Here is a 25,646-nt window from a genome sequence, read left to right on the forward strand (position 1 = left end):
ATGGTATATCAGTTGATCCCAGCAAGGTTGAAGCCGTGATTTCTTGGCCGAGACCGACATCAGTACCCGAGATTCGTAGTTTTATGGGTTTGGCAGGATATTATCGTCGATTTATTAAAGATTTTTCCAGCATTGCCAAGCCGATTACTCAGCTGACTCAGATTGACAATTCCATCAGGTACTGGTGATTTTGTGGTTTATTGCGATGCATCTCGTTGAGGATTGGGTTGAATTCTGATGCAGCGAGGGCATGTTATTGCTTATGCCTCGAGACAGCTGAAGCCACATGAGACTCGTTATCCAATTCATGATCTTGAATTGGCAGCCAACGTCTTTGCTTTAAAGATATGGCGACACTACCTTTACGGTGAGAAGTTTGAAATCTATTCTGATCATAAAAGCTTGAAATATCTCTTTTCACAGTCAGAGTTGAATATGATACAGCGAAGATGGCTTGATTTGCTTAAAGACTTCGATTGTGAAATCAAGTACTATCCGGGAAATCTAACGCAGCAACAGATGCACTGAGTCGAAAGGTATGTTCTTTATCCTTATCGACGATTGGTGTTTCAAATTTGATAGAAGATTGCTGTTTGTCTGGATTGGTATTTGAGACAGATTATAGACCGATGAGATTATATGCTGTTCAAGCCGAACCAGAGCTGATTGTGAGAATTAAAGCGGCTCAGAAAGTTGATCAGAATGTGCAGAATTCGATATCGATGGTCAGAGCAAGGCATCGATCAGAGTATCAGATACAAGATAGTGTACTGTGTGTGAATAATCGTCTTGTTGTGCTGAATGTTTCGGATTTGAAACGACAGATATTGTCAGAAGCACACAACAGTCGATTCAGTATTCATCCTGGTGGCAGAAAAATGTATAATGATTTGAAAAGAAAGTTTTGGTGGAAACAGATGAAAGCTGATATTGCTTAGTTTGTATCAAAATTTCTGAATTGTCAGCAGGTGAAGGCCGAGAGAAAGAAATCAGGAGGATTATTACAAAGTTTATCTATTCCTGAATGGAAATGGGATCACATTTCCATGGATTTTGTGACGAAATTACCGAGATCCTCCCAAGGTTGTGATGCGATTTGGGTCGTGATTGACAGATTGACCAAATCAGCATGCTTTATTCCGTACAAGATGACGTACCGACATGACCAGATGGCAGAGATATATGTCAGAGAAGTGGTCAGATTGCACGAAGTGCCGAAGTCGATTATTTCAGACCGTGATCCTCGGTTTACTTTGCACTTCTGCCAAAGTTTACAGCAGGCTCTAGGTACGAAATTACATCTTAGTACCGCATATCATCCACAGACCGACGGACAGTCAGAGCGGACTATCCAGACACTGGAAGATATGTTGAGAGCGTTAGTGCTTGATTTTAGCACTAACTGGCCAGATGCATTGCCACTTTGTGAGTTCTCGTACAACAATAGCTATCAGACGAGTATTGAGATGGCTCCTTTTGAGGCGTTGTACGGGAAGAAGTGCAGATCCCCTCTGTATTGGTATGATATCTCTGAGGTTCCTGAGATTGGACCTGACATGTCCAGTTCGGCCTCGTTTGACTGAATAACATGTGAGGCATCGGAAAGATATTTCCTCAATAACGATACATGAACGAGACATTGAGTTATTTCGAGAAACCGATCCAGATTCTCGATCGAAAAGAAAAATAGCTCAGAACAAATACTATTCCGCTTATGAAAGTTCAGTGGAGTCGTCATGGCATCGAAGAAGCTACCTGGGAGACTGAGTCTGATATGAGGCAGAGATTCCCAAAGTTATTTCACTGATGTGAGTTTCTATTTAGCTTCTGTTACATTTCTTTCTGATATGCGTTGATTGATTGTGATTTCGGGGACGAAATCGTATCTTAGGGAGGGAGAAATGTAATGCCCGAGATTTTGATTCTGTTAATATGAGATTATTGATTTTGAATTGATATGATTATAGACGGACTATTCCGAGGCCAGATTGGGTGAAGCATGTGATTTATGTATATTTTGTACAGAACTGTTGGCGCCCGAGCGGTAGAAAAGGGCCACCCGAGCGCCAATGTTCAATAAGAACATGTTTCAGGCAGAAGATGCGGCGCTCAAGCGGTAGTCTGTGACCGCCCGAGCGCCAATGTGTAATAAGAAAAGAGTTGGACAGAACACTCCGCGCCCGAGCGGTAGATTGCAACCGCCCGAGCGCCGACCAAAGTTCAAGAAAAAGAGACATGTTTCTTCACCATGCAGCTCAGGATATATATATACATATACACTTTATCCCTTCAAAAGTCGGAAAGAGGAACGAGAAAGGATTGTGAAATCTTTACGCCTTAATATTTCTATCCGTCCGTCTGATTTTCAATCCGACTTCAGTACCGTGTTTTTATTGACGAGAGCTTCAACTGGACATAAGTTTTCTTCTATTTTGATATGTTTTGAAATTATGATACTGTCAGAATCGGATATGATTCATATATGGTGTTCTCGACATGTTAGACATCGTGTAATCGAAACCGGATTGAAGAATAGATACAGTATGGAATTGTTATTATTTTTAGAATTGATTTGATTGAGGTTGATATCAGATTTGTGTTGTATCGATTATGAGTTGTGGTAATTAAAATCTGTTGATATTGTATTGACGGGGATATTCAGATTGTTTCGTTATGCCGTTGATTTGAGTTAGATTCAGGTTGATCAGATTCAGTATTGATTTGAGCAGTATATTGATATTGTACTTCTTGATATTGTCATCGCCAGATTGAGTATGGACAGACTTCGAATTCCAGACTTGAACGTTGTCAGAACTGCAACTAAAGAAAGGTATAAGTCAATGTCGAACCGGGAGAACGACTCGAGTGTGAAATACTTGAGTTTCCCTAAACCACATACTTATTGTTATTGTGTGCATTGATTGGATTGAATTGCTTGTTCTATTGATTTATAGAAAGCATGTATTAGACGATGGGTCTTGTGACAGACGGGTCTGATGGTGATGGAATCGTCACTGACTCATTGCACATTGTCAACGAATAGTGATTGGCGGAGGTTGCCAAAGTCTGTGACGGATAGGTCAAGACACTGGATGTTTGGTTTAAATCGATGTTTGGTTAGAGGTGGATTTACTTCTTTTACTGAAATTTGATATAGTATGCCAACATCTGGAAACCGAGATCCCTAGACTAGGAATGAGTCTAGTCTTAGATATAGAGTCAGGAGTTGATTAACAGATTTATATTGAATTATGTTTTCAGATTTTGATACATATTACTGATATTTGTTTCATGATTTATATTGATTATATGATTGCATGTATCATTGATTTATACTGGGATGTATTTCTCACCGGAGTTATCCAGCTGTTGTCGTGTTTGTATGTGTGCGTGGCAACAGGTGGGACAGGATCAGGGTCGAGGAGATGAAGAGAGATCGTGAGTAGAGTGGAGACTACGGACTTGGATTCTGGATAGGGTTTGAACACTTGATATGTAATTGTTAAACCTTAGTTTTAAATGACTGTATACGGGACAAGACTTGTACTTTGCTTTCGATGTATATATTCGAATGAATTCCATTACGTTCCGCATTTGACACTTGTATGTTAAAAAAAAATTAGACCATGTTTATTATAATTGATTTAATTATTCCCACAGACGATTAAGAAATGAATTAGTGTCCGGGTCCCCACACAAAATGACCATTTTGTCCCTGGAAACCAAAAAATTACCGTTTTACCCTTGGACCTCTAAAATTGACCCGAAGCTTACCAAACTCCTTAAAATGTCCCAAAAAATATTTAAAAGCATTCTTAGATGTAAACTCGAGCCCAATTCATAACTTAACCGATTCGTTTTAAAACTTGGACCGGGGTCTCGGTTTTAACCCGAATCGACTCGAAACTCAACCAAATTTTTTCCAACTTTTTCCTTCACCTAATAAACATCTAAGAGGCTCTAAATACATCCAAACCAGACCTCTATGCCCCTCAAACCACCCTTGCAATTTTTGGAATTTAAACCACTATAGCCCTTCGAAAACACTAAATCACTAGACCCCAAAGATTCGATCCTAGCTTGCACCTAACAAGGACAGTCCCTCCTCGGCCCCTCCAAGCCCACCTTGACATCTTCCTGAAGCCATAAAACTCATGGCCCCAACCCCATGCACACCCTAGCACGCAAGCACTCGAGACACAATCATCACACACCCCGCTCTTTCCCCTTCACTCGATTGAGCACACAACCACGCCCAGCTATGTTCCGACCATTTCAGCCCATAGGTCGGCCCCCACAAGGATCTGGTCCAAGGTTAGGAAGGGTGCTCGCACCGCTGGGACGCTCACATCTCCTCAACCTAGCACTCCTCACTCTCGGCTATCAAGGTTCCCACCTAAACTTCAAAGCCGTCGACCCTACTCACCAACAAGGACATATCGCGGCCCCAGCATTCATGACAACACCTAACCCCTTACGCATATCCCCTTAACAGCTTGAACATGGCATCCCTTTGCACAACACACAAGAAAACGTGAGTAGTGATCATGGAAAAGCAAGAATCGATAAGAAAACCGATAAGTAATCAAATGTAAGGCTGGATCGAGATACCTTGCATGGTTTAACACACATTTAACATAAATATGGTGTGAATGATACATAAAAGAGGATATATGCGTGCCTTTGATGTTATAGAAGCGAGGGGATCGAAGAACGAGCGTCGGAGACGAAATTTCTTTGAAGAAAACGCTATGCCCGAGGGAACCAGCTGCTAAGTTGCTGAAACCGAGAGAAGAGGTTGAGGGAGGGGGTGTCAACTGCTTAGGGAGCTTAGGGTTAGGTTTAATGAATGATTAGGTAGTAATTAAATAATTGAATAATAGATAATGGACCTAGATTTGATAATTAAAAGTTTAAAAAGCTAATTAAACTCAATAAGCTTAAAAGTAGGTTCATTAAGCACAATCACACTCCCGAAAAATATTTTGTGCTGAAAATTTTTTGAAAATATTAGCCGAACTCTCGAAAAGTCCTCCGATTAGATAAAATTTACGTACCGTTAAAAATTAAAATTTTGCGGTTAAAAATATCCAATAAAATCCCATTTTCAAAATTAGTCTTAAAAACACCTTATATTAGTTAATAAAATTAATAATGTAATAAAATAATTTTCCTGAAAATTCTCCGGTCTCTGGTCTCCGTTCTTCGTTCGCGCGTGAAATGCAACTTAAAAATCTTTAATACATGAACCTTTAAAATTTCATGAAATAAATCCTACCATGCAATAATTATCCATACAATGCATAAAAATATTTAAACACATAATTAATGAAATAAACATACATTTAATGATTTAAAACAATTTAATAAAATACCAAAGAAATTTAATAACTTGCATGCATGTAGTTTACGTGGACCTTCAAATTTTCGGGACGTTACAACTTGGTGATGTCAAAATATAGTTTAAAGTTAATATTGAATGTCATTGATGATGACATTTGTGAAGTAAAAATTTAATACCTAAATTAATAAATAAGACAAAATTCGAGTCCATAAATACTTGATTTTACCCTTTAAATACTGAAATTCGATTATTTGATGGTTGTAAAAATATATATTTTGAAATTAATATTGAGTGTCCTTTGTGAATTAAAAATATAATACCTAAATTAGTACAAACAATAACTAAATCTATCTCACATATCCAACAATGATGAATATATGGTGATCGCTCGAAGATCCAATTTTTTTCACCCATTTAGAATATTCAAAGAGCCAAATCAAGTATATGAAATTCCAAAATAGATACTTTTAAGTCAAAATAAGTACGTAATCTTATTTTATAATAAGTGAAGAACTATGTTTTTTTTTTAAAAATAAAATGACATGAATAAATCATCATAATGTATTTTTTCATGAAAAAACCAACAATGACTGAATTTATGATGAATGCTCGAAAAAATAGTATTTTTTTTACACATTTAGAGTATTCAAAGAATGAAATCAAGTATCTGAAACCCAATAATATATACTAATTTGGTCGATGGAGACGACACAATTATTTCGATGGACAAAATTATATATTTTTTTAAATAATAAAAATAAAAAATATAAATTTATCGGAGTTAAAACTAAATTTGTAATATTGTCGTTTATTGATTTGTAAAAAAAATTATATTGATACTGAATTTTTAAATCAAAGATGTACATACGTATGTTTTTCAAATATACCTTTTTTTATTCAATAAATTATGTTGTCAATGACTTGCCAGCTAGCTTTGTATAGAAATATACGATCCTCAGAAGTCAGACCTCAACTATTGGAGGGAATAATAAAAAAATAAAAGTAATGTTATATTTCTTATTCTTTTTTTTTTGGACTGGCAGTTGCGTCACCCTCAAACTGTGCGAGCACATCTATTTTTCCGTTCCGATCGTCACCTGCGTGGAAAAGCACGAATTTTCAAATTTTTAAAACAAAATTTGACCGAAAAATTTTATATTTTCCCCATTTATTTTAATGCCAAGAAATGCATGAATTGTAAGCTTGTGGGCATGTTGAAGATTAGTTGAAAGTTGTGAAAAGAATGTCAGAAACAGCGGAGGTTCGTTTAGTTCGGTGTCCGAAATGTAAGAATTTGCTTCCAGAGGTCACTGGTTACTCTGTTAACCGGTGCGGTGGTTGTGGAGCTGTTTTAAGAGGTAAGTTTTCCAAATATATTAAGCAAAAGACTTGTGCTTTGTTAACTATTCTGAGATTTAGTTGTTTTCATGGTGTCTTTGGTCCTATGGAAGTTGAGAAATTTTCATTTTCGATTTCAATTTGGTTTTATTTTTTATCTGGGAGATATTGGGAATGGTGGGACTTGATTGATGTTAATCTTTTCTTGATGTTTTGTTCTTTTTTTTTTTTTTTTCTATTTTTTTTGTGGGTTCTATTGTATGGTTGACTTTTCTGCAGGGGACAAAGGTTTTAATTTGGACTCGTTCTCGGAAAGGTCTGATGAGGAAAAGGTTGCAATGATGAAAGAGAAGTATCTTGAAAAATATGAGAAAAAGGGTAGTATGTCTGATGGGATGTCGAACATTAGTTCATCTAGCCGAGCTGAGAGGAGCGCTTTGCGGGATTCAGCTGAAAATTACGGTGGTAGCCTGATGGATAGGGAGAACTTGTGGGAGCATGGAGGTGGAACAATCCAAGGTAGTGATTTGGATGAGTTGGGACGAGCAGGTGTTGCTCGAGATTTCGAGGATTTGACTTTATGTAATGATGATGAGAATAGGATGCGAAGATTAGATCAAGTTTCGGAGGACCATGGCTCGTCTAATCTTGTGTCTAGGCGAAGTTATGATTATGAATTTGAGGTGAAGCATAGGATTGGTGTGGATGGATTTAACAAAGATGGTTACGTTGGAGAAGATCGACCTAAGATTTTAAGGGGGTTGGATGGGAGGAATGAACGGCTGAGTCGGTATGGTTATTTGAATGATAGGGGTAAAGAAAAGACTTTTCTTGACAGGCCGATTGCCCATGAAGATTCCCGTTATAGTTCTGAGGATTGGTATCCCAATAAATCATTGGGAGTGAATAGCTCATCAGGGCAATACCCGTATCTTGGTACACGTTTTAATAGGCCTTCTTATCAGAATCAGTACCCTGAGCCTTCTCGGATGCACAGACTAGAAATGGGTGTTGACGGCTTTAATTCTTCACGATGCGCATTGAATCGTGTTCAACAATATGAGGGTCCGTTGAGATCTGAGATGCTAAGAAGGGGTCCCATTCCCTTTCGAACACCTCCTCTTTATCAACAATCTTCATCTCATCCAAATAGTTCTGGATCATACGCGGGTGATGGCATGGTTTATTTGGACCCATTCAAGCCATATAATCCTAGTGACAATAATCACCATCCATCTTGCTCTTGTTTCCATTGTTTCAACACAAGACAAGGTCCTCCCGTTGCCTTCAGTGATAAGTACTCCGATGTATCAGTTGATACATTGTTTAACTATCAAAAAAATTCCGGCTCATTCGGTCCACGAGATTATCATTTCCAAGCTACAGATCATCATCCTTTAAGATCTCATAATCCTCTCTCACACACAAGATGGTCCAGTGATGTGAATTCTGAAGTAGATTGTTTTATCCGCCGGCATCCTCCGAGGGTGCATTCAGCATCTGCTGTACTACATTGTCGCCCTATAGGCGGTGGTGCTCCATTCTTAGTATGCTTCAATTGTTTTGAGTTGTTGATATTGCCGAAGAATGTTGCAACTAACAGTGACCCGAAGAAAATTAAATGTGGGGTGTGCTCTATAGTGATTTTTTTTGCATTTTCCAATAATAAACTAGTGATTTGTGATGATGTAGAAGCAACAACAGATAGTCCTGTTAAGCTTGATGACAACAGTAGTCTGTCTCCAATACGTGGGGAAATATACATGCATGGGCATCTAAATCAAGTTGGAACCACTTTCTCATCTGGTGATTATGATAATACTGGTTATGATTTCGAGTCTATGGATAGAGAACCAGAACAAACTTCACCTGGCCGGGGAAGAGGCAGCGATTCTTCTGAGACCAAGCATCAAAGTTCCAAATCGAAGCATACTATTGAGGTGGAGAAAGTGACTGAAAGTTTGAATGTGCTGAGAGACGACCCTAAATTGGCTTACGAGGAAAGAATGAATAAAGAGGCTTCACCTCCTGTGGGATCATCACTTCAAGAATACTTTGAATATTCAAATAAGTTTCATGTGAAGAATCGTCAAGGTTCCCATGAAAAATATTTGCCAAGCAAGACTACCAGGCATCAATTTTCTATCAATAACTCGTCAGCAGCAACTGAGACGGACGTATCATCCAATGAGTTCTCAAATACTGGCACATCATTTGATTCCAGAGAGGCAAGCAGAAAAGGCAGAAAAGCATCTGAGTCATTTTTTACTGGAATTGTACAAAAGAGCTTTAAGGAATTTAGTAGATCAAATCAGAAACCTGAGAAAGAAAAGGCTAATGTGACCATTAATGGGCATCATATGCCGAATGAAATGATTAAGAAGGCAGAAGAAGTTGCCGGACCCATCCACCCTGGGCAATACTGGTATTAACGCACCTAAACTAAACACGACATTTTCTTCCCAATCACTTTCTGTCAAGATTGTTTATGAATAGTTGAATTTGAATAGTTGAAGTATAGTAAAAAGAAAATGGCACAACTCATAGTTCACGCAGTTCGGCTATGGACCTAGTCCACTACACAATCGCCATGAGACCAAAATTCTAATCTCACTATTTATATATGTGAAATATATTGGCACATGTGACAAGGAATATCTAGTTCTTATAATATCAAATCTGATTTTAAGATAGACATATGTATGTATATATATGTTTTGTATTTGATCAAAATCTTATATATTATTTCTTGACCAGGTATGACTACCAAGCTGGATTCTGGGGCTTGATGGGAGGCCCTTGTCTAGGAATAATTCCGGTAAGAATGTTTCCATCTTCGTTGATGAAACAGTCTCAAATTTGGTGAATGTATGATTCTTCCATACGTTACTTAAAAAATTAGCTCTCTTTTCTTGCAGCCGGGCATCAAGGAATTTAACCATCCCATGCCAGAAAACTGTGCTGGTGGAAACACCGGCATATATGTGAATGGTAGAGAACTTAACCAGAAAGATTTGAATTTGCTGAAACGTAGAGGGATGCCAACTGATAGAAATCGATCATATGCCATTGAAATATCCGGCAGAATCATAGACAAGGACACTGGTGAGGAGCTAAAGAGCCTGGGAAAACTTGCTCCAACGTATGTCTCTATTCTGGTGTATATCTTTTGTTTCCTTTTCTTGTGAATCATTTTTATGAAAATGTTTCCATTACTGACTTGAGATTATGAACAGCATGGAGAGGCTACAGCGTGGTTTTGGCATGCGAGTTCCAAAAGGAGCTCCACGATCATAGTTTCCAAAGATTCGAGGGCTTTCACTGGTACTTCTGATGTGCAACTATTTTTCTTCACCGAGGAAGATGAAAGAAATTTACCTGATGCATCGTTTTATTTTGCCTATATATTTTTTCATGAACTAATACAAAGGTGTGATTCATTTTTACCTGTGACAATAATTTATTGAGCCAGGAATAACAGAGAAAACATACAAGAAAATAAGATGCAGTTTTCGTTTTGTTTTGGGTTTTTTTTATAAAGTTTGTCTGGAATGTAAAGACAATATGTAACTCTGTAATGTGAGATTATTTGTAGTTTTATCATTCATCTGTTTGTTTGCAAACTGTATTTATTGATGAGACCAATGCTGCAATATGGATTATTGACATATGACATTAGAACATAATATGTATGTGAGAAAATTATTGAGAGAAAAACTCGTGTATTTCATTGAAAATATTATATAAATTTATAGTTACAATGGATATATCAAATCTCAATTGTTAAGAAAAAACAAATATTAGAAAATATTACTCTACCAAATTTACAAGATTATCATATCTTATCACATCAATACAAATTATTGATATCAATTTAAATTCTCATCAGATTTATCGTAATCTACACTCCCCTCAAGCTTGGCTATAGATGTTGATGAGACCAAGCTTGTCAACGAGAAGTTCATGAGCCTGTTCTGAAAGTCCTTTTGTAACTAGATCAGCTAGCTGATGAGAAGTGAGAACATATTCAACACTTATAATTCCTTCCTCGAGTTTTTCTTTAATGAAATGCAGATCAACTTCAACATGTTTAGTTCTATCATGGTGAATAGGATTGTGAACAATGCTGATAGTTGATTTATTGTCACAGAATAGCCTCATAGGACCTTCAAACTCTATCTTTAGTTATTTTATTATTCTTTTAATCCAAATGAGTTAACATACTCCATGGGCCATAGCTCGATACTCAGCTTCAGCACTACTTCTTGCAACAACTGATTGTTTCTTGCTGCGCCATGTCACTAGATTTCCCCAGAGAAGTGTACAATAACCCGAAGTTGACTTTCTATCAATGATGGATCCAGCCCAATCAGAATCAGTGAATGCAGTAACCCTTCTATCATTAGTTTTCTCAAGAAATAATCCTCTTCCTGGAGTTTGTTTAAGATATCTCAAAATTCTGTATACTGCATTAAGATGACCATGACAAGGTAAATGCATGTATTGGCTTACTAACTCACTGCAAAGGCAATATCAGGGCGAGTATGTGAGAGATAAATGAGTTTTCCAACAAGACGCTGGATAACTCTCTTTATCCACTGGTCCACCCTCAAACATTTTTCCTTTGTTCCCCGGATCAATAGGTGTATGACTTGGTTTACACCCCAACATACCCGTTTTCCTTCAGGAGATCTATAGTGTATTTTCTTGGAGAGAAAGAGATTCCTTTCTTACTCTTAGCGATTTCCATACCTAAAAAATACTTCACTGTTCCAAGATCTTTGACTTCAAATTGTTTTGATATCATCAACTTAATCATCTCCATTTCATCATTGTTATCTCCAGTGACAATGATGTCATCAACATACACTATGAGAATGATGATTTTTTCTTTCCCAAAATGTTTAAAGAAGAGTGTATGATCTGCTTATCCCTGAACATATCCTAAGTTTTTGATTACTTGAGAGTATCTTTCAAACCAGGCACGAGGTGACTGCTTCAATCCATAAAGAGATTTGTTAAGTTTGCAAACAGTCTGACTCCCCAACCTTTCTTCAAATCCCGGATGTTGACTCATGTAAATTTCCTCTTCGAGATCCCCGTTCAGAAATGCATTTTTTATATCCAATTGGTGCAATGGCCAATCAAGATTTGCTGCCAAGGATAACAGAATTCGAATAGTATTGATTTTGGCAACATGAGCAAACGTTTCAGTATAATCAATGCCATATATTTGAGTGAAGCCTCTAGCTACAAGTCGGGCCTTGTATCTTTCAATCGAGCCATCTGCCCTATATTTAACAGTAAATACCCATTTGCATCCCACCGTAGTTTTTTCTTATGGTAATTCGACCAGATTCCAATTATTATTCATTTTCAAGGCCTTCATTTCCTCAAGGACGGCATTTCTCCATTCAGGAATAACAAGTGCCTCTTGAAGAGACCCGAGAATTATTGTACTAGGCACGAAATGATGAAGATAAATTTGAGTAAGATACAAGTATGATATGTTGTTCCTTTCAGTGAGATCTATAGTGTATTCTTGGATAAACTGCGATGATGCCAAAACATTTTATCAAAATTTCACAAGTATGAACTAAAACGACAAAAATAATCAAGATTTTAGTTAAAAAGTGATACAAGTGTGCAAATGCATAATGATATCCCTAGAGATTACTTGTCCAACCAGGAACACTTGGGTCGAGAATCCTGATCAGAACACCCATAGTTCACTTTTGGATGGCTGCTTGGTCGGCGGCCTAAGGAAGATACTTCAGCACCTCGAATGTGGCCAGCATGCTGATCTCCCTATCTATTGTTTCCCTATGGTAAATTGGCTGAAACATCTTTTTACGGTTTTCATAGCGTAACCGCTTGCCGTGGATTTATGTGCTGAGATTTGCTACTGGTAGGAATCTAGGTTTTATGCGTTTGTTGGTTATTGTTGTGTTTCCATTTCCGTGGCTAAAAGTTGCTTCCGTTGTGTTCGTTTTGATCTTGTGTGATTTAAATTTTTTCTTTGTGAAAATTTGTTTTTGTTTTTGATTAACTGGATATAACCTCGAACCTTTTAATGGAAAAACATATTTTTCCATCGCATCCAACTCCAAATTTTTTTTAAAAATGGAAATAACATTTGCCTTCATAGATTACATATGTTTAGGGATGTAATCAAACCAAGCTGATTCGAGTCGAACTCTTGAATGTTTGAACTTGACTTGTTTATAATCGAGCGAAAATCGAGCTTTATTTAACGAATATATTCATGGCTCACAAGCTTATTCAAGCTTTTGTTGAGCCTAAACGAACTTAATAAATATAAATTATAAATTTAAATCTTCATTAAATTCGTTAAAAAATAAATTATATATTTAAAGAAACATATATCATTATTATTAAAATTTGTAAATTTATTTTGTTTTGTTTTTTTTTTAAATTTCAACGCACACTTTTATTTTTATTTTTTTATTTCAATAATTCAAATATAAATTTAGACTCTCCATAATTTGTCAAATTTTAATGATAAAAAAAGACAGCGATGCGTGTGTGTAGAGTAACTGGTTATTATTAGACTCGCGGCCCAATTATTTTATAAAATAAAATTTAAACTCTCACGGACCTGATAGCCCAATAGTAGAAGGCCCGGACCATGCTTCAATTGAAGAAATCGGGTCAATAAATACGCGGAGCCCAATCCTTATATTCTATTTATTGCCGGGTTCTGCGAAGGAATTCGCGGGCGTAATCATTTTTCATAGCCAATCATCGATCGGAATCAACACGATGGGGATGATTGAATCAGAAATCCACCAGATGTTTGTGAAATTGCTCGATGGCCGCCACAAAATCTTGAATTTCGACACCCCCTCAATATCTGTTTCCATCCTCAAACGCCGTATCGAAGCTCTAACCTCTGTCCCCTCCCAGCTTCAACTCCTCCGATTTAACAACTCCCGCATCCTCTATGATCCCCAAACTTTGAAACTCGACGAATCCCGACAAGCTACTGAAATCCCAGAAATCCTAGACCTGAATACCGATGGTTTTCGCCGCACGGGTGGTTTGGCCCCAAATCAATTGTTTTGTAGTGGATCGGCCGGCTTTCAATCACGCTCGGATCGAGGGGTGGGGAAGTTTCCAGTGGTGGTCCATCTGTCGCTCAGGCTTAGAGGTGGGAAAGGAGGGTTTGGGTCTTTGCTAAGAGGTGCGGCGACGAAGGCTGGACAGAAGAAAACGAATAATTTTGACGCTTGTAGGGATATGAGTGGGCGGAGGCTCAGACATGTCAACGCGGAGAAGAAGTTGGAGGAATGGAGGGCCGAAGCAGATGAAAGGAAGTTGGAGAGGATGGCCGAGGAGTATATCAAAAAGAAGACCAAGGAAATTGCTAAGACTGGGAAGAGCAAGGGGGTTGATAGTGCTGAGAAGTATGTGGCAAAGTATAGGGAAGAATCATCCAAGTGCATGGAGGAGGTGGAGAGGTCGGTCCGGGAGTCGATGAATTGGATGAAGAGGAAGGATGGTAAAAATGAGACCGTGAATCATGCTAAGCGGTTGAAGATATGGTATGAAATTTCCTCCTGTATTTTGCTCTGCATTTTATTTTATTGTATGAGGTTGTAGATTTGGAGACTTGACTAGAAATATTACTACCTCACATAACTTCATTATCAGGGTGCTGGCCGAATTTACTGAAAATCATGTGACAATTAATTCATAAAAAATGTATCATTGGTTCGTTAGAACTTTTGAAAGTTCGAAATTGTGGCGCGATATTATATTGTATGAGAGCATTGAAGATGGATACAAAGTTTAAATCTGTTTGTAGAACATTATCAAGCCATTCGATCTTTAATTTTGAAATTATGAATCTAAAAGTTTCTGATTTACTCATGGTTTGTGACAGTGAAATATTACTGAGGTATCCATTAGTGTTTACCTCACACATTTGACCTTTTTTCAGGTCGGGGAAGAGAAAAATTGAAGACAGTGATAGTGAGGACATGGATGAGGAAGACACTGATGGAGACAAAAGGGTGGAGGATGCCAAATCTGTTACTACGGACAATGGAAATCTTTCAGATTCGAGCAAAGAAGCTGAGGACACTCCATGTTCAGTTACTTGTGAGAAAGTCATATCTGGATATCTTGATGAAGATTCCCCTGGCTACCAGGAGGAGGATGTTTCTGCTAAAGAGTCTCCAAAATCAGATAATAGCATCGATGGGTGTGTTGATGATGGTAAAAGTACAAGTAGGAACGAACCTGCAGTTGAGAATCGGGAGGAAAGTATGGATCATGATGGAGCCAAAATGGAGGTGCCTCACAAATTTGACTCAAGCAAGTCGAAAGAAATGGTTGGTCAGTTCCCTGGTGTCTCTGTTCCCGAGGAAATAGCTGCATCTACGGCAGAAGTGATCAGTGTTACCAATTCTGATCCACTCGAGGAAGTATCAGCATCTGTGAGTTCAGAAGTTCAAGATTTGGACAAGCCCTTGAACTTTGATGAATACAATTCAGCTGCAGAATTAGAGGTACGCAGTTGATTATTTAAGCTCTTTGTTGTATATATATAAACTTAATTCTTTAAATGTTAACCACCATAAATTTTTTATAGGTTCTTTGCATGGAAGGATTAAAAGCAGAACTTCAAAGATGGGGATTGAAATGTGGGGGCACTTTGCAAGAACGGGCAGCTAGGCTCTTCCTTCTCAAAACCACGCCACTAGAGATGCTTCCAAAGAAAGTATTAGCCAAGAAATGAAATGTCTGCTATGTAGCTTTTCTTCAAATACCTTTGAACTAATATGTGAACATGTATTTCTACATGATCTAGAATGATAAATTTTTTAAAAAAATCCTAGTTGATACATGGTGTCTTCTCTTTGCTTTTTCCTTTTCCCTCATTTATCTTTTATATTAACAGAAGTGGAAGGTAACGAAGGTGCAGACTTTACAGTATACTCACATATATTCTAATGAGCTAGACTTATGAGGATATATAGCTTGTGCAACTTGAATTGGCCTGAGGTTTTTTTACATGAGATTAGCTCCATTGTATAAGATCAAATCTATGTCAAAACAGTACACAAAAAATTGTTATATTCTTAATATTATTATGATTATTTTTTATGAGGATTGCTGCAATTACGAGTACTTTTAGATTGGTTTTCTTTAAGTAAAGGGGCAAAGCGTTCTTTCAAAAGTTTTAACATTTGGCAAAACTTGCGGTGATCACAATCTCTGACTATTCTCTTCCACATTGAAGTTTCCCCTTCCATTTTATTCACAACTATGTGAAGTTTCTTCAGTAGAATTTTGTCCACATTGTGAGGCTAACTGCCATCTCCTGGTTTTGGTTTTGACTATGGTCAGAAACCTTGCGTACATTACCGCCCGTACAACATATGCCAGAATACTTCATTCCACAATAATCAAAGAAAAACCATTAGTATTTGATCAAGAAAGGTGAATGCGTGTAGGTGATAGAGATGGTGGTAATGGAACCCGCTTGCGATATTCTGCAAGAGCCCATAATGGGTATATGTTCCTGTATTCTGCATAATGCAACATGCACTTTTTTCATGAAAACTCGGGTAATTTCCTGCCAATTATGCATCAATAATCAATATACATTTATCATCATTTGTAACAGCAATACACACAATTTTTATAATCCAATCTGCATCTGCTATCTGAAGAAAAACGAAAGAAATGCAAGAATCTTAGCTAAACCTGTTGGGGGGAAATTTCCGCTTTCTGATTGGGAGTTTGTTAAAAGCTTCGCAGCCCTGTGAAGTGGCGTGAGGTCTCTTGGTATCGTCACTTTTTTGGCACTATCCACTAATTCGAAACTTAATTTGAAAATCATATTTCGATCAAGACGTTTTTAGAATGCCGCTAATAACCAGCGAATGACAAGTGTTTTTCTTTTTATGGATCTTATTTGAAACTTGATGAGTCGATCCATTTACACGTATTGCTTATATTGTTGTATCATATTTTTGTAATTTTTTCATTTTTCAAATATTTAACTTTGAATTTTCTTCTTTCTTTTTTTTTTTGGTTGGATGATTTAATTTCATAATTATATCTGTAGTTTTGAGATTCAATCTTTTATTATATATGTTGCTTTGGACACTTTGAAATTTTCCGATTTCAGTTATGTTAAAAAAAATAAAATTTAAATAATGTACATTTTCAATTTACAACTTTAAATTAAATAAATTTTTGTAGACATTTTCAATATTTTCATTCTCATGTGAGCATTTTTGAGTCAAATGAGTTGATGTACATTGATTTCACAAAACAATCAAAATGGACGAAATAATATTAATGTTAATCTATTGTATATTGCCTTGGTTGATCTATGCGTGCTACTCATTTTATTCATCTACTTTTTATTTGTTGTGTACATAAATTTTAACATTAATAATTATATATTTAACTTTTTGCGTACAAAAATTGAATCAAGAAGTTGTATTCATATGCATTAGATTGTCGTATTTCTCATAAACAATAAATTTATCATTAATATATATGTATTCTTGTTATTTTTGTTTGTGTATGTTGTTAAAATATTCAGGAATTCAATATCTAATATTGTCTTTTATATTCGAGTCAATTAAAATATAATGTCATTTAAATTTAAACATATTCAAGGTAAATTATTTCTCACAAATTTTTCAATTTCCGAAATTTTCTAATTATAATGATTTTTATTACTTCATTTCATATCATTTTTAATTAACACACTTAATTAGCAGTGAATTTTTTTAAAATCATATTTTAATTTAATTCGAATATATGATATTTTATCAACAAAAATTCACTGGATTTTTTTATGCAAATACAATGAATTTTCTTCTTATAATTATTCTTATAACATAGATCCTAGCATAGCAATTATTGCACTTCAATCCGACTTGAGAGCGACCATATCATGACTGCATGGTTGAGGACTGTATTAGAACAACTAAAAATTTAGAACAATTAGAAATTGAGAAAAAATTAATATAAATATTTAACTTGAATATTTGGATGATATTTATGATCAAATCCCAAATCTTTCTCTCAATGATACATATGTGGAATCTTTGCTTAAATAGTTGGTGAAGAACACATTGATGATAAACTTCATAAATTAAGACAGCTAAATTGTGTTGACTTTATATGTTGTTTGGCTATATGATCATGTTTTTTATTTCATATGATGATTCATATAATTTGAATCATTTTTTTCGTTCAATATAGATTCCTCGATATGATATTGTATTGTTCCTTCATTTTTTTCAAGCAATTAAATTTTATATAACATGTGTTTAATTTTTTTTCCATGAGAGATTTAATATGTAAAATTGTTTAATTTATTTTCAATTATTATTATGTCAAACTATTATTATTTAAAGAAATTATCTACGACTCTTATAGTTTTTCTATGTTTTAACTTTTTTTAAGATTTCAAATCAGAGTTTTTCTTTTTCATTTGAATAAAAATGTATATATAATTATTACCGTTTATTATTATTAGTAAGTACACGTTGGAGTGGAATATTGAGTTGTAAATTAATAGATTATGATCATTTATTTGATAAAAATATTGAAAAAATGTGATATATTTTAAAAAAAACAATGTAGTTATTTCTTAATTCTCTTAATTTGTTATTTTTTCCTCTCATTTCGTTTTGAAATAGGATTGTATATCAAAGTTTGTGCCCATGAATAATTGGACTATGACGTCGAAGTGAATATCGTTTCTTAAAAATAAAAACTATATAAATAAAAAAAATTAATTCAGATTTTATATTTGCTATAGATAATTGTTCATCTTTTTTTTCTTTATTCTTTATATTATATTTAGACATGATAAGATGAACTTTTATCCTCTGATTGTTAATAATTGATTCAATTGTTTCGTTTATTATAATTTATTATTTATTCATTGAAAGTTTTATTATTTTAAGACATAATTATCTTACACCTTTACAGAAAAAACTTAAATTATCATTATTTGATTTAGAGTGATACATAACCTAAAATATAAGGCAACATAGATCAATTTTGAGGTTACAGTATTTGTCATTTGTCTTGTGAAAGAATAATAATATGAACATAATAGATTTTTTTGTGTAATATATAAATAAGTTGAGACATGAAATAAATTAGAGTCGTGTGAGCGTATATTGGATTTAAATTTTTTTATGAGTGTAAATCGGTTGTATGTATCCAATGGAAAGAGCTGAAAACTTACTTAACTATTAGTTAATTCATTTACACGGAAAATATATGTCAAATAACATGAACCTTAGATAACCAAATAAGAAACATCATAAATTCCATTTCAAATTAGACAAATTAGTTAATAAGGACAATGACGTTATCAATGGTTGTGAAAGATGTAGAGAATGAGACTTAAAAAAACAAGATGAAATAAAATGAAATAAGACCCGAAATATGAACAACTCAAACAAACAAAATAAGAAGTTCATAAGAAAAAACAAGAAAAATATCAAATGTATTAATCAACATCAAATCCAATGATTAAAAAGACACATGAAAATCAGATATATTGATGAAATTGTCGAATTTAATCGAATAAAAAAACGGGAAAAATAAAATTTTAAAATAAGATGAAAAAATATTGAATTATTCAAACATCAAACAAACAAAAAAACTAGAGATATTACCACGACTACTTGAAATGATACATAAAATGTGAAATAATTTTTGTTATTGAATAATTTGCGAAAATTTATGTGTCCAAATTAATTTGCAAATTTACGGTCAATATTCATAGTGCACTCAAGTTCGTCACTCACGTGCAATGCACATGTTTTGCTACTCGTTTATTAAATGTTCATGTACCAAAAAATCTTTTATCATTTAGAGTTTATTTTTTTTTTATTTTACCAATTAAAATTGAATTAATGCACGTCAGTCTTAATTATTAAAGACTAGAAAAAAAGAACAAGAATTTTGTAGAGTAAATAAGAAAATAAGAATATAGCAAAGAAAGAGAAAACGAATATGCATGTATCATATAATTTATTGTTGTTTCTTCTCTCCTACGAGTAGAAAACTTGCAATATATCCTTCTCTTTACGCCTCCCCAGAACCCCACTCCAAAGATGGCAGGCCGAACGACCCCTACACTTTTCTCGCTGGCCGTCGCGTGGACTTAGTGATGAGGTAACCAAGAAAAGAAAGGCTTTCAACCCATTGAGACTTTCGATTTTGCTAGTCGAATGATATGATATTGTTAGGCATCTATTTGACATTCGTATGGATTTCCCCAGTCTCCTCGAGTAGTTCTAAACTTGCCCAGATTTGATAAATCACTTGATCTTCCCAAAGTGGGTTCGAAAGTTCCCCCCAGCTGCTTGGCAGATTGGTCGAATTCGTGTCGTTTCCACATATATCTCGCCCTCGACTTGGAATTCTATGTCCTTGCTTCTCAGAGGAATAATAATGAAGGATCGCTAGACAAAATTGGAAGAAACTTCAGCTATAGCTCGCAAAATACATAGAATGGTCTTTTGTTCTCCTTTAGGTGACTTGTAGAAAATTTTCTTTATGATGACCATGCTAGAATTATAGAAAATTCAATTGTAAATCAAAACCGATCTTGAACGTTGCATAATTCTCCTAAGGGAAATGGGATTCTGAACTCACCCAAAATAATTTGATTTGAAGCTTTAAGAATTAAGGTGGCAAGTAGATTTACATTCCTATTCTAAGGAGATCACTTGTGCTTCTTTCGACTCCGATTATTCCCTACTTAGAACCGCATGCCCATCATATCATTCCAACAACTAAACATAACTATATGCATCAAATTTGCATGACGAATATGCATTTCATTCTCTGTAGATGGATAAAAGAGTCACGGAAACCACTCACCTCAAAAAATGAGACATCACTCGAGTGACTTGATAGTGCACCTGCCTCCTGATGTCCTACCAATACTCCGCGTTCGGGAAAAATCAAAAGCATGCCATGCTCATGGTTTTACTGCCTGCTCTTCTTCCTGCAATGACAAGAAAATCATCTCAGAACCGGCTACCATTCAATGTTCAGTGAGATCAAATGTGGTCGGAACATGTCAGTGCCTTTTCAGCCTCCCAAATAAGACAGCCTCAAAAAGTCCCAAAAATCATAATTCATAACCAATACGTTATTAGATTTATAAAACACCAGCGAAAGGAACCAAAAGTTCTAGATAATTTGAATACAATGTCTGATCAAACTCCATTGACACCAAAGATGAACTAAATGATCGGACAAAGGGTCAAACAATTGATGAGGTATCATCTTTAAAAAGTAATTTTCAATAAACTATTTCACGAATAAGTATATCTTAATAACTAATGCATTAGTAAATGTATATAACAAAAAATGTGGAGTTAAAAGGTTATGAAAGAATCAGAACAATTTTAGCTAGCTCAACTGTAGAACACTCGGCAGTCCTACTTTTGTCCACGGCCCAGTATGGCAACATGGTATCTGCCCAATACAAGAATTTCAGCTTGCTTGACTGCTGTAAACAAAGACAGTATCTTTGTAACAAATTCTTAATTTACCAGCAATATTTTCAACAGATCCGGAAACAAAAAAAATTACAAAGTTCTAAATTCACCAAAAAATCTCCCACACAAACCTTAGGCAAATAAAATAAGCCGGGAGTTGAACAAAATGATAAAAGAACATTAATAAATAAAAAAGCAAATAGTTTCAAATCCAATCAATATTGGCCTGTATGAAATTTACCAGGGCCTAATCACACCATGTTTATAACAAAAATTCAGTTCACATTTACATAAAGGGAATAAAGCTGTCTTCATGCAGGTTTAAAAGCTTGGGAATAAAGCTTCATGCAGGTTTCAAAAGCTTATGTTTCACGTTTATAAGACCTCTGCAATAAAATAGGAACGATATAGCGACACATTCAGAGGAAGAAAGATTATAAGACTATAATATTACCTTCTGGATGGTTGCCTAACGCCAACAACCCCCTTCATCAGTGCCTTAATATCCACAGAACGGCCCTTCATGATTTTATCACGGTAAATCTTACTTCCTATCTCTACGATCATTTCTTCTACTTCTTCCAATGTTTGATCTATATTCAGCCGCAGCTGACCTTTTCTGACCACAGTTACACCAAAGCCATTCGTTTTGGCTTCACGAAAAGCATCCTGCAAAGCATCAACAAACATTAAAGTTGAATCTATGAATATCCTCACATACGTTTGAAAGAAAATAGGAAAAGTCAAGACATCTTTGAATAAAACGTTTCATGTGCTAGCACAATCAACAGTAAAGAGTATGGAAAAAAATCAATTAATTTAAAAATTTATTACCTTCGGTGGCCTACTAACAACAAATGCATTCCCATTGCCTAGCATTTCCATGTGTGCTTGTATAATGTAGCAAAGATTCTTGCCATCACCAAATCCTCAAAAGCAATCACATGATATTGCTTTGGATCCAATTCAAGATCAGCCCCCATCTCTAACGAATAGAAACCAACTTTCTGTTCCCCGTTATCCACAGTATACAATTCTATGCACTGAAAAGGAGAGATTTCAAAGGAAAACGGGCAATCAACAATTATTCAACATAGAGAAAGAAAACCATGATGTAAAAAAGTTGTTTTTTTGCATTCATATAAAATATACAATTTTTCCACATTAAATGCAGATGACAGGGTGTTGATGGTGCCACCAAATTGAGTAAGATATATATGTCACTTTCCATGTCAGAATATTTGGATAAATAATAGCGGATAACAGATGCCCACCAGTACAAAGGGAAGTTCTAGCCACCATAAGTAATCCTCTTCTTTTTCCTCTGCATATTCACGATACTTGCAGACAACAGCTTGAGGTCCAAAAAGTTCCATTTCTCTTTTAACCTTCTCGAGCTTTTGTTTAATCAATTTTTGTCCCTTCTCAGGAAGTTTATCCATAAAATCAGCTGTTTCCTTTATTTCTTTCTCAGTGATCCATCTATCCAAATCCTTACCTATGTCTTTCATATCAGCTTTGACCTCTGGGTCTGTCTCTGCATTATGACTCCAAGAATCCATGTGACCATTTCTTTGTGTGCTGCCAATACTCTCGTCCAGATTTTTTGTCAGCCCTAACAGAACCGTCACTACCTGCTATAACAGTCTTTGATGATGATACCATCTCGTTTTGAAATCTTGAACTTTGATTTTTGTCATTGGATAAAGGTTCTTTTGGTTTATGAATGATGTCTTTTCCAGTGTTCTTTGTGAGAAATGAATTTTTAAGACTTTCAGCAACAAGAACCTTTCTTTGTTCCACAAAATTGTTCAGGAACTCGGGATTCCTTTCAGCAGGGGAGAATCTCCATGGAGGTATGATTTTCTCTGAAGGATCATACAAGCTGATTCCGTCCATAGAATTAATAAAGAGCCCCATTAGTTTAACAGTCTTGATGCATTGCATGCAAGGTTGAAATTTTCTCGTAATAACTAAATAGAAGTAAAAGAAAAAAAGAGGAAAAAAACATGACTAGTCAAAAAGAATTTCTAACTAGCCTCATTAACTGTCTACAAATGAAGCCAAATTATGAAATTAAGCAAAGAAAAAGTATAAGTAACTTTCATTCCAGGGAAGGGTACAATTAAATTCATCTCTCGACTGACTCAGTAAAAAAATCACAAAGGAACTTGATGAAGAAACTAAAACTTTACCTGCCCCATAGTCAAGGTTTTAAATGTTTTCATGGAAATATTCATGCACCTTCATCAGCTTTTCATTTTCAAGTTCAAATTTCTTTTCAAGGCCACTGAAAAATGCATATTTATCTTCATCATCCACAAGATGAAATGGATCTCTTCCGGACAGCTCATTATCTCGAACTTTAAATACAATCTCCTTAGCCTTTCATCCTTCATCCATTCAAATTCTTGTTCATCACCATTAGTTTCAAGTTGAGCCAAATCAGTAATCAGTACCTGAATTCAACCCATAATTTGAGCTCTCCGTTGCAGCTACATAGTTTTCTCTGAAGCCAACTGCGACTTTTAACTAATGGTTCAAGTTTGTGTTAGTTCCATGGTTTTACCATCTTGTTTGCCCCCAATTGCAGTTCCAGGTATTACCTGAGTGAAATCTTCTTTTGACAACATCGAACCTTTACAACCAACTTCAGCAGTTGTAGAATGTGATGTGCTATTTGTTTCTACACCCTTGTAATCTTCATGATGATGCAAATAATCATGCCCAGTCATTGAGGAGGAACAGTCAAATACTTAACCAGTTGAATTTAATGAAGCCTGAACCGGGTTACAAGATGAATTATCTACACTAGGCATGGTTAAATCAGTGTCAAACCCACTACCAGCTTCAGGTTCATGGTTTATCTCCAGTTTGTGATGCTTCCTTGAAAGGTACTTTCTGGCTTCTCTAAATGATTTTATTATCCTTAACTTTGTTCTACTTTCATGTGGCTGATCTGATTGATGGTCTGGATCATCAGTCAGCAGGTTCATGTCATTTGCTCTCCCGCTTTTAGTACCACTAGATTCCATTGTTTCGTAAGATTCATAAACAGCCACAGTGTCTTGTTTAGGAAGATTCATATTTCCAGTATGCAACGCATTTACAGCTTGATCATTGCCATCATCACCACTATCAGGTAAAGAGTCTCCTTCTCAATTTCTCGTGCATGTCTGGCCATAGCCCTGATTTGCTGAATATCATCCTCAAAATCCTTAGACTGGTATCTAGAATACTCTGCTAATGTTGATTCATGATTCAATCCCTTTGACCTAATAATGTGATTTAGAAGATCTTCCTTATCAAGCTGAGGTCTATTAAAAGGCATGCTTTTAGGCTCTGTTGAATTCCGAATCATCTCTACGCTACCCTTCATCATCTCCATTTTCTCTTTTCTAGCTTCTCTAGCTTCCATCTTTCTTCTCGACATACCCTTTTCCAACATTGTATGCTTCCCACTATCCTCACCAACACCAAAGAGGCCCTTAATTGTCCAAACCACAAATAAACCACAAATAATCTGACTCCAGCTCTCTACATCCTCGGTAGCAAACTTGGTTTCAACATCACACCCCTAATCGCCTCCATAACAACTGATTTGCTGCGGGGCAATACAAACTTGGCCACCGAACTATCTCTCATGATGATGGTACTCCCACGCTCCATCTCTTTAGCCAAGTCTTTCGCAAAAGATATTTTATAATTAACTACAGCTAAATCTTCAGTATCACCAACCTCGCGAAGATGGGAATCAAGCCCACGTCTTCTCATAATTTCATCCTCATTCACCACTACACTTTCAACCTTACCTTCAGAATCCTGAAAAACAGTAAATATATGTCCAGTCCCAATGCCCCAAAACTCAGAATCCTTTTGTACTGCTCAACCCAACCCTCTAGTCCATTCAACAAGAGGCCCACCAAACCGCTTTTTCATTAATTTGGATTTTGTTTCTTGAACATAACCAGAGGCGCAACACTTATCATCAAGACTGCTCTTTTTCTCAATATTACCGCTTTGTTCAGCAGAACTATCGACATTTTTTAACTTACAGTCATCATTTTCACAGAACTCACGAACTGGGACTTCAAGGGGTCTCACCTGATGAAATTGCCGATGTTGAGTAACCTTTGTCCTCATATAGTTCCTTCGGTTCATGGGTCTAATAAAATGAGCGGAAATTTCGAGTTTATTTGAATATATAGTGTGTCGGGTTTAATAGATTGAAAGAGGGCAGTATAGATAGAATTTTCTAGAGCTTGCTGATGGATTTTTGAGAGAGAGAAATGGAGGCGTTAGGGACATGCGAGGAGTGAGCAATGAGATTGTGGAGTTGAGAAACTCCATGGGTCTTGGCTCAGAGACCAGATGCTCTCACCGCCGGTGGCGCATAGGCGGAACCGGCGTGATCAGAGCTAAAACCCTTGCTTGCATTT

At 35.8% G+C, this 25,646-nt stretch overlaps 2 protein-coding genes and 1 pseudogene across 2 annotated transcripts; 2 read left to right on the plus strand and 1 right to left on the minus strand.

The window, feature by feature from the left end:
- Window positions 1–6,371: 6,371 nt before the first annotated feature.
- LOC142531099 (uncharacterized) lies at window positions 6,372–10,291 on the plus strand. The gene is made up of 5 exons (XM_075637127.1): window positions 6,372–6,702; window positions 6,962–9,107; window positions 9,440–9,500; window positions 9,601–9,824; window positions 9,919–10,291. Exons 1-5 carry the CDS (start codon window positions 6,588–6,590, stop codon window positions 9,977–9,979), a joined length of 2,607 nt encoding a protein of 868 aa, XP_075493242.1. The 5' UTR covers window positions 6,372–6,587; the 3' UTR covers window positions 9,980–10,291.
- A 3,094-nt stretch (window positions 10,292–13,385) lies between these two features.
- Window positions 13,386–15,552, plus strand: LOC142531437 (uncharacterized). Its single transcript, XM_075637552.1, has 3 exons — window positions 13,386–14,247; window positions 14,646–15,216; window positions 15,300–15,552. The coding sequence occupies exons 1-3, from the start codon at window positions 13,466–13,468 to the stop codon at window positions 15,444–15,446; spliced, it is 1,500 nt and encodes a 499-aa protein (XP_075493667.1). The 5' UTR covers window positions 13,386–13,465; the 3' UTR covers window positions 15,447–15,552.
- Window positions 15,553–19,629: 4,077 nt separating this feature from the next.
- LOC142530624 (uncharacterized) lies at window positions 19,630–25,368 on the minus strand (annotated as a pseudogene).
- Window positions 25,369–25,646: the final 278 nt, after the last annotated feature.

The sequence above is a fragment of the Primulina tabacum genome, chromosome 17 (assembly GCF_025594145.1).
Source record: "Primulina tabacum isolate GXHZ01 chromosome 17, ASM2559414v2, whole genome shotgun sequence".
NCBI lineage: Eukaryota > Viridiplantae > Streptophyta > Magnoliopsida > Lamiales > Gesneriaceae > Primulina > Primulina tabacum.